The sequence below is a fragment of the Eleginops maclovinus genome, chromosome 9, assembly GCF_036324505.1.
Source record: "Eleginops maclovinus isolate JMC-PN-2008 ecotype Puerto Natales chromosome 9, JC_Emac_rtc_rv5, whole genome shotgun sequence".
Classification (NCBI taxonomy): Eukaryota; Metazoa; Chordata; class Actinopteri; order Perciformes; family Eleginopidae; genus Eleginops; species Eleginops maclovinus.
In genome coordinates, this window is record NC_086357.1 from 689,950 (window position 1) to 708,311 (window position 18,362).

Sequence of the window (18,362 nt, forward strand, 5' to 3'; positions counted from 1 at the left end):
ATAAGACATAAAACTAAAAAACTATTCAAACATAAAATAAGAATATGATATACAAGAACAGATTGCAAAATTAAATATTTTAAAGGAAGTATACTGAATACTGTTTATTACAGAGATAACTATTTAGATAAATACATTGTAAGATGACAACAGATGCATGTTTTGTGTTATGGAGGATCTTCACAGAGCTCAGGTGTTTAATAGTCTTATAGCCTGTGGGATGAAACTGTCCCTGAGTTTGGTGGTTTTGGTCCTGATGCTGCGGTACCGTCTGCCAGACAGCAGCAGACAGAACAGTTGATTGCTGGGGTGATGGGGGTCTTTTATAATCCTATGGGCTTTTCTTCCTGAGCCGCTGGGTGTAGAGGTCCTCTATGGATGGCAGCTACAGTGGGGCAAAAATGTATTTAGTCAGCCACCAATTGTGCAAGTTCTCCCATTTAAAAAGATGAGAGAGGCCTGTAATTTTTATCATAGGTATACCTCAACTATGAGAGACAGAATGAGAAAAAAAAATCCAGGAAATCACATTGTCTGATTTTTAAAGAATTAATTGGTAAATTCCTCGGTAAAATAAGTATTTGGTCACCTACAAACAAGCAAGATGTCTGGCTCTCACAGACCTGTAACTTCTTCTTTAAGAGGCTCCTCTGTCCTCCACTCGTTACCTGTATTAATGGCACCTTTTTGAACTCGTTATCAGTATAAAAAACACCTGTCCACAACCTCAAACAGTCATACTCCAAACTCCACTATGGCCAAGACCAAAGAGCTGTCAACGGAGACCAGAGACAAAATTGTAGACCTGCACCAGGCTGGGAAAACTGAATCTGCAATAGGTAAGCAGCTTGGTGTGAAGAAATCAACTGTGGGAGCAATTATTAGAAAATGGAAGACATACAAGACCACTGCTAATCTCCCTCGATCTGGGGCTCCACGCAAGATCTCACCCCGTGGGGTCAAAATGATCACAAGAACGGTGAGCAAAAATCCCAGAACCACACGGGGGGACCTAGTGAATGACCTGCAGAGAGCTGGGACCAAAGTAACAGAGGCTACCATCAGTAACACACTACGCCGCCAGGGACTTAAATCCTGCAGTTCCAGACGTGTCCCCCTGCTTAAGCCAGTACATGTCCAGGCCCGTCTGAAGTTTGCTAGAGGGCATTTGGATGATCCAGAAGAGGATTGGGAGAATGTCATATGGTCAGATGAAACCAAAATAGAACTTTTTGGTAAAAACTCAACTCGTCGTGTTTGGAGGAGAAAGAATGCAGAGTTGCCTCCAAAGAACACCATACCTACTGTGAAGCATGGGGGTGGAAACATCATGCTTTGGGGCTGTTTTTCTGCAAAGGGACCAGGACGACTGATCCGTGGAAAGGAAAGAATGAATGGGGCCATGTATCGTGAGATTTTGAGTGAAAACCTCCTTCCATCAGCAAGGCACTGAAGATGAAGCGTGGCTGGGTCTTTCAGCATGACAATGATCCCAAACACACCGCCAGGGCAACGAAGGAGTGGCTTCGTAAGAAGCATTTCAAGGTCCTGGAGTGGCCTAGCCAGTCTCCAGATCTCAACCCCATAGAAAATCTTTGGAGGGAGTTGAAAGTCCGTGTTGCCCAGCGACAGCCCCAAAACATCACTGCTTTAGAGGAGATCTGCATGGAGGAATGGGCCAAAATACCAGCAACAGTGTGTGAAAACCTTGTGAAGACTTACAGAAAACCTTTGACCTCTGTCATTGCCAACAAAGGGTATATAACAAAGTATTGAGATGAACTTTTGTTATTGACCAAATACTTATTTTCCACAATGATCTGAAATTAATTCATTAAAAATCCTACAATGTGATTTCCTGGATTTTTTTTTCTCATTCTGTCTCTCATAGTTGAGGTATACCTATGATAACAATTACAGGCCTCTCTCATCTTTTGAAATGGGAGAACTTGCACAATTGGTGGCTGACTAAATACTTTTTTGCCCCACTGTATGTCCTGGTGATGTGCTGTGCCGTTTCACCACCCTCTGTAGAGCCTTATAGCTGAGGGCGGTGCAACTGCCGTACCAGGTCGTGATGCAGCTGGTCATGATGCTCTTTATGGTGCACCTGTAGAGGGTCAGGATGCTCTTTTGGTGTACCTGTAGAGGGTCAGGATGCTCTCTTTGGTGCACCTATAGAAGGTCAGGATGCTCTCTATGGTGCACCTGTAGAAGGTCAGGAGGCTCTCTATGGTGCAGAGTATCCTGGAGTCCATGTTGAACCCCCTGCAGTCTGCGGAGGAAGAAGAGCCGCTGTGGAGCTGTTCTGGTGATGGTGTTTGTGTGATGAGTCCATGTCAGGACCTCAGCAATGTGGACACCGAAGAACCTGAAGCTGCTGACTCTGTCCACCATAGTCCCATTGATTGCAATGGGTGTCCCTCTCTCTGCTGCTTCCTGTAGTCCACAATCAACTCCTTGGTTTTGCTGACGTTGAGATGGAGGTTGTTTTCCTGGCACCAAGATGTCAGGGTTTGGACCTCCTCTCTGTACGCCGTCTCGTCGCCGTCGGTGATCAGGCCAATGGCGAACTCTGTAGGGATGTTATATAACTTATTAATCTACTACACTTTATCATACTTTCATCACAATATTAATATTATCCAACAAGAACATGCCAGTTTGCATTTGATTGCCTCTTAAAATAATCTTAATAATGCCAGAATATGTCTCTAATCCCCCAGGGTTTTTTCATGTCTGTTTGAAACTGACTTTAAAACACTTAATGAGTTTTTATACACACACTCTTGTAAGTATTAACAAAGTATAAAATGTGGTTATGAGTCTGTTAACACTACATGACATTTCATTTAGCTGACGCTTCTATCCAACTACAAGTGCAAAAAAGCTTTTAGATACAAACTCAGAACAACAAAAAACCTGCAGATATATTCAACTCAAATTAGACTAACCATTGGGAGTGCTGTTCCCTTTGTTTTTTCTAAACTTTATTACATTTTGTACACTTACAATATAATATAATATTCCTAGAATATCCTTGTAGGGATTTAAAAGATGTCTGTCGAACTGTAAAGAAATTATATCATCTATAATGGCAGTTTTTTCTCTATACAGTATAATATATGACTGAGATTTTTCAGATTCTGTGGTGAGTTCATAGTGATTATTGTATGATCATGGCAAGCTTGATCCTACTTCCACTGTGCAGTTCCTTTGTGTCAGGACGTGTAGCCAGGACTTTAAGGTGGCGTTTTGGGCCTCCTGCAGCACAGCATTCATATGATATCTTTGTATTATGTTTCACAGTGTCTGTGGTTCGGAGCTGATTTATGTGTCTGTTTGTGGAGTTTGATCTTCTCTTGTATCATCTCTCATGGCCCTGTAGGGAAAGACAGAGTGTCTGTGGCTTTTATCGTAAGTTATTTGATATTTACAGACTAATATTGCTCTTATGTTCCTCTAAAGGCGTTTAAAGTGTGTCTGTGTTTCTCAGGTGACACTTGAGGATTCTTTGTAGTTTTTTAAAACCCAAAGATAATTTTGTCTCTTTTGGGCATATCTCTATTTAATACCATTTAATGTTCCTATATACACATCTGCTCAATTCAGCAACATAATACATTCATTGGGATGATTCATAATTCATTGTAAGTGTAAATATCTTTTTAAGGATCCAAACATTATTTGATTGACGCTTTTGTAATCAAATAATACTGGATTTGGATGGCACTGCATGTTATACTGTAAAGTGTGTGGATATAGGGGGTGCTGTACACTCCATTCACCTTCAGTTCATACATTTAAACCCAAAACAGCAGAGCGTCACTGTGATGTGATAAAAACAAAAACAAATATATGCAAAGGTGTCAAGTAAATACTTTTATATTGTAAATTTTGAAGGCTTCTGGTTCCTCTTCCATTTTCAGTGAGCTATTATTACTTTGTTCCCTGACATCTAGCCTACGTGTATTCCCCACTTACTATTATCCTGTGTTGTTAGGCAGTCATTTATTAATCTAAAATGATAAATAAAAGTACTTTTTGAGTAAGCCGTAATATTCCTGTCTTTACCTTTATATTGCAAGTGCAAAACACCCACCAAACAAATAAGTATAGGAATTCCTCAATAAAAAGTTATTTTCAAAGGGACCAAATAAAAAGACAGCACAATATCTCAAAGAAAAAGAAGAAACAAAAGGATTCCAGGTGGTCAACCTTAATGCTCAAGAGCGTGTATAGAGCAAAGTGATTATATACATTAAAAAAGTCCATACAAAGTAAATACTTTACTGATTAACATAATAAGCATACTCAAGCAGCAATAAAACATATTGTGAGAGCTGATTGTCAATATCTAATTATTATATATCTTTGTAGCCTATAAGTAAATCTGCTCCAACAACCCCAGAAAATAACAAGGTAATAATTTCTGAGTTGGAGGCTTGAATTACAGAGAAAGTAATAAAGTGTGTCCCTGCAGTGAGTGGATCCGGTCAGATCTCTATAGATCACATCTGATCAGCTGTCAGCTTCTTATTGACTTCACACCGGAGCGGCTGTTTGTGCGTTTTAGCAGAGAGGCATCTACCGGTCTACGGGGTTTTGGAGTGGCATTTGGACACGAAATACAGCACCGGACAGGACTTTGTTCTCCGTCTCGTACCGGGACAGGAAAAATAAAAGCAGTCAGTGGAGAGAGGCTGAGAGGGAGCTGCAGAGCTGCAGGCTGGACTGTGTTAGCGAAGAGAGGCGGTCAGTCGCGGTGTTACCATCCAAACTTGTGCAAAAGAAGCGGGAGAAACGACTTCATTTACTCTATGCTGTTGTATTCGATCCATTTCTTCCTCCTTAATGTGTTAAATATATAAACCAATGGTTGTTCTGCTGCTCACCGGAGCAAGTTTAAACGCACTGAAAACAGTTCGTGCATTCTAATCAATACCGATCCATAAACCCACACTGATCAGTTTCCTCGGGATCACGGAGCACACACTCTCTCTCACACAGCAGCGGCGTCACCCGGTTGTACTTGTGAAACTGCGTGAAGAAGATCGATGTTTTCTTCCTGATCAATAAGCAGAGTGTTTGATCAGTTCGGGCTCGGCAGGGTCAGTGCACACAGTCCGCGGCCGCACACACACGGAGCAGCCCGACAGCGGAGCGAGTGCAGGTTCCGGAGCCCGAGAGCATTCAGCAGAGCAGCAGAGAAGAGGTGGCGCTCCGTTCTGCGTCCGGGACACACCGACTCACTCTCTCTCCCCCTCCCTCTCTCTCTTCTTTACCGTCTCCTCCTGTTGGAGATAAATTAACGGAAAGCAGCTGTCGGTTGTTTTAGAGGCGAGGCGGCCGTCTGGCAGCTCAGGGATCCCGTTTTGCCCTTTCTTTCCTCCTCTCCAGTTCTCTTTCTCCGCTTATACTACTGCTGCTGCACCGCGCCCACCGTCCCAAGCAAAGAGGAGCGGCAGCACCGCACGCCAGCCACAGCGCGCCGCAGGACGGATAGACATGTTGCCGGGGTCCGCTGGTCGCCGCGGATCTCCGGTGGTTTGAAATGCAGTTTCGGGACAATTTGGAGATTTGCACCATCCAACCGCACCGGCCGTTCTCGCCTCATTACCGACACCACATCGGGCTACCCTGTGATTCTTTATAAATTTCATTTTCAGTTTTCATAACGGGACTTTTCTGTTGTTGCTGGAGATGTTCATCGTGTCAGGACTGAAAGTTGTGCGCTCCCCGGCGGAGGGCCTCTAACAGGTCCGGACAGTACATGTAACCCGAGGCGGGGTCAAAGTTCAGCCCTGGTTGGAAATGTGAAAGCGAAGGGGGCAAAAGGAGGGCTCTGTTTCCCCTCTCTCACTCTCTCACTCCTTTTTTCTGTTCTTTCCTTTTTCACACACACAAACACACGCACGCACGCGCACGCACGCACACATACACACACAGTGGCTGGAGTTACAGTAACCCACACACACATAAACACACACCTTCCAGATCTAAGATTAGATCGACCGATATGTATTCTCCGCTATGTTTAACACAGGTGAGTGCTTTTCAAACTTTTTCAGTGTGTCTTAACGGTGTTTTTTTGCAAGGAGCTGTGTCCGGGCTCTCCTATACCCTACTTGCCTGTACTCAGGACGGTATGGGCGGTATGGACTGCTCCTATAGTCTCTGCTCTCTGTTCACACTCCCACTGCCGTCTTCCCCTGCGCACGGCACAGGGCGGACGGGGCCTCAGAAGTTCAAATGTTTCAGCTCCGACAGTCTTTTATCTCTCAAAACTTTTGTCAACTTTTCCTCTGTGCAATTTACGTGTTTCTTAGTAGCCTAGTTTGTAAGCAGGTTTGAGCCACTAGGTGTGTGTTTCTCAGCGGGCTGCTCCTCTGACTGAAGCCCGGCTCAGACTCCTGCTTACCGGCCAGCCTTGACCGGAGCTCCGGCTCAGAGTTTGAGGGCGTAGGGCTTCTCTCTGTAAATGTCCCTCTTAGGGTCGCCTATGAATTGAATGACACACTTTAAGCACAACGTGGAGGAATAAAGTTAGGGGAATCCTGCTGTTTTTTTTTTCTCCCGATACCCCCTAACTTTCCAACTGTGGCTGCACTCGCCGACCTGCTGTGACTGTAGTTTAGTTTCAACGAGACCTGCAAGGGGATTTTTTGTTGTTGTCATTTCATAAATGTGACACACATTGTTTCTGGGCCCGTGCTTCTTTATATTTGTGCAGAAATACGAGTGAGTGTAGGCTGACTGCAGGGTCTAACCGGAAGGTGAAGGGTTTCTCCGCTGCAGGACTTCCAGTCCTACTTTCGGCTGCTTTTGTTGAACACTATAGGTTGATCCCGATCTGTAAAAATCTAAGTGGATTTGATTATTAATTGTTTCCTTTCTGCAGCAGTTTAGGCCTTATAGAGGAACCTGAGGCCTCACACAAATATTTGTCTTCTTTTAAAAAACGAATTTTTCGTGTCAGAGGTGAGTTGAGGTGACAGGGCAGACATGCAGCAAGTTTAAGATTAAATTGTTAGTTTACACAATAACTAAAAAACAATGCATACATGAATTAGGATTTATTTGCAGTCCAAATCCTATATTTAAATAAAAAACACTTTGCATATTTATCCATCAGTAACTTACATTTGACCTACTTTTGCTCTTTATAAATCCGTATCTCTGCCACAGTGTTGTGTTTAGGGTCAGAGGTTAAAAAAGGATTTAGGGGCTTTTGTTTTGGTTGTGACATCATGGAGATTCTGGCTGCAGATTTTGGCTTCCCCTTGCAGGAATTATCGGCTTAATCTTCTGAAATTAACCACGGCAAATGGACACAAATAGATTTAAATTTGAAATCTTAAATTAGAACAAATCACAATGCTGTATATTTAAGTTTCTTGTAATCAAACAATTATTGAATACATTTTATTGTAAGGATTATCTTTGAAAGAAATGATACGTAATATCTTTTTCTTTTACTGAAATGCAATTTCTTCAGACACCACATGATGCACTGATATTTAAATCTTATAATTTATAAGTGAATAGATTCATAGTCGGTAAATAAATATTCTTTTGCCAGTGACACTGGGGAAGCACTAACATCTGCTCTAGAACATGTACTGTAGGTGTGTTACTTTCTGGGTATTTTACCCATCAGCTTTTGTTGAAATGTCTGATTTCTGCAGCAACTTTCTTAAATCCTAAATTCTCCACAAAAACTGATTTGTCATCCTAATTTTTTGTTTGGAGACGTGTTTAAAGGCGATCTGGAACTGCAGTTCAGAACACAAGCTTTAATGTTTAATCTGATTATCAGCCAGTAAAACCAATAATCAGCAGACTGAGCAGCTTTTATAAATCCTGCTCAGTGAAGAGGCAGGAAGAAAAATGTTGAGTGCTTTAAACAGATGATTTTTTACTACTTTGTTCTTGTAAAAAACTCAAGCTGATGTTTGTTTCTTTTGCTTATTGATTTAGTTATTAATTTGTTTTTTTTATTAGTCTCTATTTCTGATATATTTGATTATTTTCCAACATTGGACAATGGTGAGGCTGATTCTGAAGTTTTTTTATTCATCCTCAAATAACATAGACTCCGTGCCAGATACACATTTTTATTTGGCATCTCAAATTCCAAATGTAATATTTATTTATTTATCTTACAATTAATTTAGCTCTAATTTGCAGCCCAAGCAAAAAGCGATTGGGCTGCAAACGTTATAATATTTCTGAAACCTTAAGTGTCAATCAATTTAGCCTGTGTGTTTTGCTCCTCGGCCTGCAGGGGGCACCCTCAAACGAAACCCGTTAACCGATTTGTACGTAATTTAACAACACTCTCTCATTTAACGAGGGTTGTGGTCATTTGAGGTATCGGGTGGTGTTATTGCTACATCGTTGTCATTGGCGTTCCAGAGATTTTGATTGCTGACGAGATCTGAATGTTTGGTGTTCGCTAATCATTATTTATGTCTTGCACTTTGGGTTGATTTCGGCTATTTGTCTCTCACTTGAATTTTATTGATATCACAGAAAATGCAACAAGTAGATCTAAACATCATCTTGGTGTCACAGGAGCAGGATCTAAAAAATCAAAATGTAATAATTACAAAAGTCAAATTGAAAAAAGACATAATAACGTCATCAAAGAAACCCATTTTATCCACATCCATTATTGGCTATGAATTACATCTTAAAATGTCCCAAAAAGAGATTGGGTCTTCCAAATTTCTTCCAAGCATATTTGGACGTGTTTGTTTATTAAACCAGAGACACCATGGTCAGAGGGTTGAAAGGCTCCTTCACTCTGCATTTCTCTCACAAATGATTCTTATTTCTGTAATTTCTCATTTTATAGTGTCCTTATGGATATTATCTATTTGATATTGAATTGCCTCACCTCTTTTCCATAAATAGTGTGTCCTTTCTTTAGGGAAGTATTTCTGAGTGTTGGTGAGGTTTTGTTACTTACACCCTGGTGTGTGTGTTCGTCGCGGTTCATACAGTGTTGTTCCTTTGCAGTGTGTTTGTGAGCTTGAGGATGATGCCATCCTCCTCCTCCTCCTCTATCTTCATCACCAGCCGTAGCGGCAAGGTTTCGGCGAGCTAGTCGGGCCTTGTCGGCATGCCACTGAGCCCGAGTGACACAGCGATAATTCCCTCAGTGTTTCAATAGACGGGGGAGGCAGGGAGGATTAAATGATTGTTATTCAGGGGGTTGTTGTTACAGGCCTGTTATTGGGAGCCCATTACATGTGTCACCGAGGTGCAGAGGGGGAACGTGTAAGTGTCGGCTCTCAGACTCCCCTCGCGGGTTTAGAAATCGTGATTTCCTCAGATGCTGAAAGAAAAAAAACTACCCAAAAAGAGAGGGAAAAATAACCTGGGGAGCCGCGTGATGAGTCCACTTGGAAACCTCCTCACTGCATTTTAACCAGGCACAAAAACAATGGCTATACCTATTCTTTTTATAAATATCAACTTGATGCAATGCTGTTTTCTTGACGCAGATGCAAATGACTGCTGCTTTAGCATGCAGACAAAATGACTGCCAACATAAATTCCAGAACCAAGAGATTTGTTCTTGTTTGGAAAAAATGGATACACGTTTTTTAAGGCCAGATGTGAAAAGCAATGACAAAGAAATGTAGAGTTGAAGTGATAACATAGTGAAAACACAATTTCCTTAAAGCGAGACAGAAAAAGCTCTTGAAGCTCAAATAAGAGACAATAGGACTATGACAAATATTCTTTGCAGTTCACAAATTCTTCAAAATTCCTAGTACGAACGCATTTTCTTTTCCTAGGATATGCAGCAAAAACAACCATTGTGTTGAAATAATCTCACATTTCGATTATAAATTATTTTATTGTAATAATTATTTATTTTCTGGTGAAGCTATCTGCTTTGTTTTATACTTAAGCTTTGAAACAAAAATAAGTTACACATAGAACAAGATTGATTATCTGACCAACAAGGGACATTTTCTACGAAAACGAAACTTCAAAAATCACCTGGTATCAGTAGATCTGCTGAAACACTATCTTCACAGCAACAGGATTATTTTATTCAAAGACACATTTCAGAAAACAGTGAAATGTAGCTGAAAGCAAGGGGGATTATCTCACAGCTGCTGGCAGCAAAGCACGTTTTTTAAGGCTAAATATGAGACCAAGTGACTTGTTCGGTAAGATTTTGTTTACAGCGGACGGACAGAGTGTGAAGTGGTGGCGGAGGAGGCCAGTGTGTGAGCGGGTCAGGAAGCAGAGACGCTGCACTGGGCTGTGAGGAATGTTGGTATGTGGTTGCAGCGAACATCCAGAGCCAGAGAGCTGCAGATCCACTGTGGAATGTGTAGTGTGTGTGTGTGTGTGTGTGTGTGTGTGTGTGTGTGTGTGTGTGTGTGTGTGTGTGTGTGTGTGTGTGCCAATGTGTGGAGGCTGAACACATCATTCCTCCAGCAGACCCTTGTTGTTTTTATAACAGAAACACATCTCACTTCTAAAAGTAACCACAAATAACAATAGGCAGTGTTCGGCCGTTCTGCAGAGCGTCTACAGGACGTCTGCAGGGGGTCTGCAGGGTGTCTGCAGAGCGGCTGTCTGCAGGGCGTCTGGCTGCAGAGCGGCTTTTCAAGACCATCCCGTTTGGCTGGACCGTCTCCAAGAATAGATAATGTGCTGTATTCAGAGCCCCTTCATAAGGGAGGATGAACAATGTTATATATATAAATAAAAAAAAGGCAGGTGGTGGATAACGTTTCCTGTCTAGTATCAGCTCTAAGATCATTTTGATTGGATCAAAAAAGAGGAGATTTTCTGACAACACAGCTGCAGCAAACTCCTCCAGAAGTTTCTGTATTTAACAAACTGTTTTAACCCAGATCTTCAAGTTGATCCAAAAAAGATAAAAACTAAAAATAAACCTCCAGGTTAACATCCTCAATAGGACAGTATGGGATTCTGGCTTTTTAACAAATAACACCAGGATTCATCCCGGTTTGACTATCCACGAATAGCAAAGGTTTTTTTGTGTCTTTTCTTTCAATACGTGGCTCCCTCACACCTCCCCTCCCACCACCCCCACCCAATCCTGCTCAGGAATCCTCCGAGAGCTTCTATCCAAATAAGAAATGTTCCAAGAAGATGTTTTCTGTCCAGCGGTGTGTTCTGTGCTCTTGGTGATGAAACTGTTTTTCTGTCGGTCCGTCTGTGTTTAGACGGACTAACTGAAATGACAGGTTTTCCACTGAGCATCGAACAGACAACTGTCCCAACCCTGAGAACAAAACAAAGAAATATTTATAGGGCCATATCAACAATATCTACACACTGCACTGCCATGGAAACAATGTCTACACTCAGCATCCGTATAGTCCAGTTTTCTTCATGCTTTCGCGTCAGACTTCACACTTGCTCAAGCTTTTATTGTTTTTGTTATCAAAATAAATGCATAGAGGAAAAACTGAAACCTGACTGAATTAAAAACAGATGTGTTTTTGATTGATGGGAAATAAAATGGAAAACAATGGTACGTGGTCTGCAGATAATATACAAAATCAAGACCTCTGGTAATAAAGCACTTCTAGTGTAATTTGTCTTCAAATAAGTAAAATATTCAGATAGATTGTAGACACGTGTGGACTGTTCTGACTGAGCCATGACCAAAAAACATAGATCAGTTTCATAATATTGTTGATAATATTTGCAGTTCCTCATATACTGTAAATTGCGTTTGGCCAGTTTGATTATTAATTAATTTCCAACATCCTTCTATGCCTTTTCAAACCACGGTATTTGAAAAAGTATAATTTTAGTATTGCGACAGAAACTCGACTGTGATATTTGCCCTACCATCACAACATTGAAAGACTGGTCTAGCTTCCTAACAATCTGATGCTCAGTTTTGACTGACTCTGAGACAGTGTTTGGTCAGTCACTCCAAAAATCAGACCTTAAAAATGATCAGTCAGAGGTATTCTACATGAAGCAGGACTCACCTCTCCGGTGCTTTTTATCGCCTCAACAAGGTGTACTGACATTTTAACAGGAAGCTCTTCTCCTGCGTGATGTACCCACCCATAACCCCCCCTCCGCTGTAAGATCTTTGGTTGTGTTTGTTTCTGTTCCTCTGCGTTTCATTCAGCTGGCTGTCTGTGTGTTGTGACACTGAGCAGCAAAGAGGCTCTTTTCTCTTTCAGTCTAATGCGTTCATTTCCTGGCCCAGCTGGGTTTTGTGGTGCTTTTTGGGCTAGAGAGGAGGAGGGGGAAGAGCAGGTGTAACCAACCCCAAATTGGGTGTAATCTATGACATGCTTTCTAACCACATTCCCACCCTTAATAACTGCACAGCTTTCATCAGCCCAAAGCCACATAATGCACCTTTAATTCATCTCTAATACCTGACGGGGGCCTGGGTGCTTGTGGCGGCCTCTTTTTGCTTGCTTGCCGCTGATTTGTTGGTTGGTCGTTTAGTTGGTGGGATTCTGGTCGGTTGGTGTTTTTTTTTCGGGTTTGGCAGACCCCCATAGACCCACATTCCTGCCTGAGTGCCAAAAAAGTGGCAGACAGGCTGAGTGTGTGTGTGTGGCCCAAGAGAGAGAGAGGTGCTCTGCAGCCTGAACCCAGCACACACAACTATTCTCTGTTTCCATCTGACAAGGGGAGGAGATCTGGGATCAGCAGAGTACTGTCAGAAGCACAACTCATTCTTCCTACACAACTTCCTTCTTGCTTCCTTTTGCTTTCACTGCTATCCTTCCTTTGTTGTTTCCTTCTTTGTCTTTTATCGCCGCTTGCTTCCTTAACCCTTTCTGTTCTCCAAACTCTCCTTGTACTTCTTTCTGTGTGTCTCTGTTTCATCCCCCTCTAGTTCCTTTCTATGCCCCTTCTTTCCTTCTTTGTTCCCTCTTTCATTTCCATCCCTACTTTCTTTCCCTTTGCATTTCCTTCTCCCCTAGATCATTTTTATCTCTCCCTCTTACTTCTCTCCTTCTGTCATTCTTTTAACTTCAATTTAAAAGCACTTACATTTCCAAACAAGATCATTTGGGGTCATCCAGTCATTTCTTTGCCGTGCAGACATGTGCTTTCTTCTCTTTTCAATGCTTTCAGTTTCCCGGGTTTCAAGAAGTAATCATTTAAGTTCTGAACCTCTCTGAAGGCTTTCATCACAAACTCGCGCTGTGCAGCCAAACTTCACCACATTCTTTTTAAATAAAGTAAAGATCCAAACATTTCCAGAAATGTTGTGCTGAATGTGCTACAAACTTTTCTTTTCTACTGGAAGAATGTAACCGTCATACAGCCTAAATGAAGAGATTGAACTACATGATACAGAATATATATATATATATATATATATATATACATTTATATATATATATATATATATATATATATATATATATATACATTTATATAGATATTTGATGACATTATATGATATTTTGATGTCCCTTTATACCAGCAAGCTGTTGTCAGTTGTTGCATGTTGCTCCGCTTGCTCTCATCACGTCTCTTCTCTCCCTTCCTCAGGATGAATTCCATCCTTTCATCGAAGCCCTGCTCCCCCACGTTCGGGCCTTTGCCTACACATGGTTCAACCTGCAGGCCCGCAAGAGGAAGTACTTCAAGAAGCATGAGAAGCGCATGTCCAAGGAGGAGGAGCGCGCCGTGAAGGACGAGCTGCTGGGGGAGAAGCCCGAGGTCAAACAGAAGTGGGCATCACGCCTCCTGGCCAAACTGCGCAAGGACATCCGGCCTGAGTTCAGAGAGGACTTTGTGCTGACGGTGACGGGGAAGAAGGCGCCGTGCTGCGTGCTCTCCAACCCCGACCAAAAGGGCAAGATGAGGAGGATCGACTGCCTGCGCCAGGCGGATAAAGTGTGGAGGCTGGACCTGGTCATGGTGATTTTATTCAAAGGGATTCCCCTCGAAAGTACTGATGGGGAGAGGCTGGTAAAGTCTCCTCAGTGTTCAAACCCCACCCTGTGTGTGCAGCCGCATCACATTGGAGTTTCAGTCAAGGAGCTGGATCTCTACCTGGCCTACTTCGTGCACGCCGGTAAGTACCTGAGTCTGTTCTTCTTCTTCTTCTTCTTCTTCTTCTTCTTCTTCTTCTTCTTCTTCTTCTTCTTCTTCTTCTTCTTCTTCTTCTTCTTCTTCTTCTTCTTCTTCATGTGTTGAGTGAGTGATGGACGCAGCCATTCTTTCTGTAGCATTGAGCTCTTTGTAAAAGTGTACATGAGATAAAAACATGATGAACACACAGCATATGAAGCTCCACAGCCTTGATGTTGTTTTTTCTGTAATATGTAACTTAGACATGTCATATAAGTGCTGCCTGTGGCTTCCTGTAGGGTCTCACTTCATCTATGGAGTCTTTATTTATTGAATCCTCGTTGGTTATTGGTTCATGCTTTTTGTTATCTATAGGTATGTTGAAATACAAAGTTCAGTGGTTTCACTTGACTCTGGTCTTCTAAAAGGCATCCATTCTTTCTGTAGCATTGAGCTTGAGGTCAGCAGCTTAGTGATATTCCCATTCTGAATATCCGGAGGCTATAAACCTGAAAGATACCTGTTAGTTATGTCAAAACGTGTGTAAGTTGACCTGAATTTTAAACCACCAAGGATGATAGTCTAAAAAAAAAGTCGAATTTGAAGTCTATGACACATGATTTAAGTCGATTTAGTGAGGAATATGAAGTGAAGTGATGGAAAGCTTCACAACTCTAACACAATGCTAACATTTTTTTTTCTTGTGTCAAGATACAGATACCCATTTCTCATTTAAAAAAATGATCTTCTTTGGGGTCTCAACTCACGCTCATCAGCAAATTCTTTGGTTCTGGTTAAACTTCTGTTGGTTTTTAGGATGGAAGCACACCGTCCCTCTCACGGAACGCTGTGTCTCAGAGACAAACGCGTTATCAGCGTCAGACAGGCATCATTTCCTCAGTGGTCAGTAAAGCAGTATTCTGGGGAGAAGCTCCTCACCCCGAGGCCCTCTGAAAGCAGAGCAAAGCTGGCACATTTAACAGGTTTAGAAAAACACACACACACAATTATCTCCAGAGTGATTGCTCAGCACGTTTCCCAGATTTGTGACTAATTTCACAGGAAAATTATTTGGCTGGTTGGAATATTTGTGCATGCTGCAGCGATCGTGTAGAGGTGTTTGGCAGACGCTTGGAGTGCTTGGCACAGAGCTTGCTCGCAGTTTGTTGGAGCTTTAGAGTTTTCTTGATGGAGGACAGCTTTGAGATATCTTTACCAGGATAACAGACACAACCTTAATATATCCTTTGATCGCTGATGTCTTATTTTGAGTAGCTAAAGTTGTATTTAAACTTATTTGGGGGTTCAAATGCAAACAGAAATCTAATCATCTTAAGAAAAAAAAGGCTAATGAATTTGCAGACTTTCCTTCTTGTCCAGTTTTTGTGGAGATCTGTCAGTAGTCCCGCGCTGCATTCTGGAAAAGATCTGGGTCCGTGAAGCGTAATTACAATGCCTTCCTTCTCGCAGCTCGCAGCTTCTCCCAGCCCAAAGACTGCTCCCTTTCTCCTCCGCTCAGCTTGCTGTGTGTTTGCACTGTGCGGTTGCAGCAATCAGCTGTGGACGCTTCACACTGAGCTCCCTTCAGTCAGAGGAAAAAAAGCTTTTCAGGCTGAAGCGGAGCTGCAGTTGCTGGTCTGTGGCTTTCTGTTGAGGTGAACTCTCCGTCGGAGGAAAGCTCCAATAGTTGGCACAGAGCGAGAAGCCGTCAGAGAGATGAGTAAACTGCCTCTGAGCTGCTTCGCTGCAGGAGAACCAGTGAGGGGAACGTGTTGTGGCAAATCTTGAAATATGTTTAGGTTCTCTTTTGCTAAATTAAGCTTTTTGTCTGATCCAAAAAGTAATTACATAACAGTTCAGGAGTTTCTATCTTGAGAGGGAGAAGTGTAAGCCCCCCCCCCCTCCCCATTCCCTTTTCTTCCTACACCCGTTTAGGCGGAGGAGTATCAGGTTTCGTCCTGCCTCTTATTTAAGGCTATACGGAGCTTTTCTGGAGCGGTGGCGTTGATTAAAAGCCATGTGAAGGCAGCCTGACCTCAGGGCTGACAGGGCTGGAGGCGGGCTCTGTCAGGGCTGCCGAGTCCGTAATTAAATTCATCCCCATACCACTGACTCAGTGTGTGTGTGGGGGGGGGGGGGGCAACAGTGTTGCCAGTAGAAACCGCAGCGCACCACCAACCATTCATCATTTAATCCTCTGAATGTTCAGCAGCGGGATGTTAGAACCTCAAAGACATGCATTCTGAACTTTTTTATATTAAGTTTAATTTCCCTTCACCTTCATTTTTTTGAAACAGAGGAGAAGCAGTCAAATGTTCAGTGTACTCCTTCAGTCTGGCAGCTGGATTGTGTATATTTTCTGCAGTTTTTAGAACTGTAACTATTTTTTAATTGTCTTGAAATTCTCTTCATCTCCTAGGTATCTTTGCTCTGACGCACTTTTTTGGCATGTCCTTTTATTGAGGGTTGTTTTTAAAGCTCTTATGATTGTGCAATGACATACAACTCTTGGATGAGTTTGGGAAATATGGTGGTGGTGGTCAAAGGTCGCACAAGATAGGAAGTCTTTCGTAACCCTTTAACCAAACGCCCATCGGTGATCCTCGCTTGTAAATAAATCTTAATCTGACTGCATGTGCGACAGGCAGGGTCACTTTAAGACGTTAACGAAATCAAAATATTTCTGATGTTGAGGTTGAAAAAAAATTGATGTACGTATATAGATGTCTTTTTTAATTGTAGATTTTATAAAGGAAATTATATATAAATCATTCCAAAAAGACGCTATGTCAGCAACACGGCTAACAGTTGGTGCAGAATGATGCAGCTAGGGGTTCAGAAAACAGCTGAACAGGAAGTTGCTGCTGGGTGTCTAACAGGTGGAGCTTTTCATATGAACAGACTCTCACTGACTCCAGTCTACCGTGAACACACACACACACACACACACACACACACACACACACACACACACACACACACACACACACACACACACACACACGTGTGTGTGTCAGGAACAAGTTGGGGGTCAAGGGTCAGCCCCCCTCCTGATTTACAAGCTCAACCACAGCAGCGTAAGCGGATGTCACTATCACAGGAATGCTTAACACGTGCTGAAAGGTCAGAGGTCACAGCGTGGAGGTCGTGCCCCCTATCATCAGCCCGTTTAACCTCTAGGATAAACAGCCCCACCTCATTAACAACACACTCTCCCACAGAGCTGGAGGGGGGCGGGGCTGCTCAGCCGCTCAGGAACAGAAAGTTAGGAGAGGTTGGCTCGCAGTGATTTAGAGCCGTCACAACTGGAAATAACGACGTTAACATTTATTACAGATGAGATAATATTTATGTGCGCATTAAAGTCAATTAAACATAATTAGAGAAATGGAATCATAAAAGTTTGATAGAATGACTTGTACATTAAAGTTAGTGGCTCTGCAGCCGATCACAGAGGGGCTTTCAGTCCACTGACACCTTCCTCGTACTTCTTCAGTTAGATGTTTGGGTGATGAGATCAGGGGCTGAGCGAGGACCGAGGATAGGATCCCTTCCTTTTCTTTCTATATTTCTTCCTTCAGACAGTTGGTTTGGTTAGTGTTCAGACCCTTTACCTGCAGCTCAGGAACTTCTACTTTGTGTTCATGATCAAAATAAGAGCAACAGTGAAGCTATCTCCTTACAAGTATTGTGTGTATCAAAGCCTGATATCTCTCCTGCTCAACGCCATAGAGCCCCAAACTATTGAGAACACATCAGTGACGTGTTCATTTATCATGAACACACACACACTGTAGTGCATTCTGTCTGACTGATACAAATCTACAAAATAACTGAGCCTTTTCCAAACATCCATTTATATATCTGCCTTTTTAAAGACTTACGTCTTCAGTAGAAACCAATGGGAGATGAGAGACACTGACAGGAAGTCAGAAAGTTTGGAAATACTAAGAATGTGTCTTTTATCCAAAAGTATAGAACAGAAATAGGAGCCCCATTTGAACAATTCAGCTGAAGCTGGAGGTAATTAAACTCCTTGTGAGTAGTTAATTAGATTCTCCTCCTCAACATTGTGAAAAGTTCTTTTAAAATGTATCACATTTTCTAAAATGTATTTATGATTTTATGTGAAATCTTAATATCATGCAGAGCAACTTGAGATTACAGAAGGCGTATTTTCTGGGTGATGCAGTCTCTTTTAAAGCTTAAACATTCCAAACCATCACCTTCATGTATTTGATTAAATACACACATTTTTGGAGTCTGTATTCTCTCTCAGGTCATTTTGAAGTGCAGTA

The 18,362-nt window shown here is 42.2% G+C and overlaps 1 protein-coding gene across 3 annotated transcripts in view; it reads left to right on the top strand.

Moving 5' to 3' along the window:
- The window catches only part of nfia (nuclear factor I/A), a 147,269-nt gene that overhangs the window by 39,217 nt on the left and 89,690 nt on the right, over positions 1 to 18,362 (top strand). For 2 of the 3 annotated variants that reach the window (XM_063891604.1, XM_063891605.1), the window contains exon 2: positions 13,540 to 14,068. In XM_063891604.1, the coding sequence (XP_063747674.1) occupies positions 13,540 to 14,068 (529 nt within the window). Of the gene's footprint in view, positions 1 to 5,139; positions 6,047 to 13,539; positions 14,069 to 18,362 lie in introns of those variants that run through there. The other variant, XM_063891606.1, reaches the window with a different exon arrangement.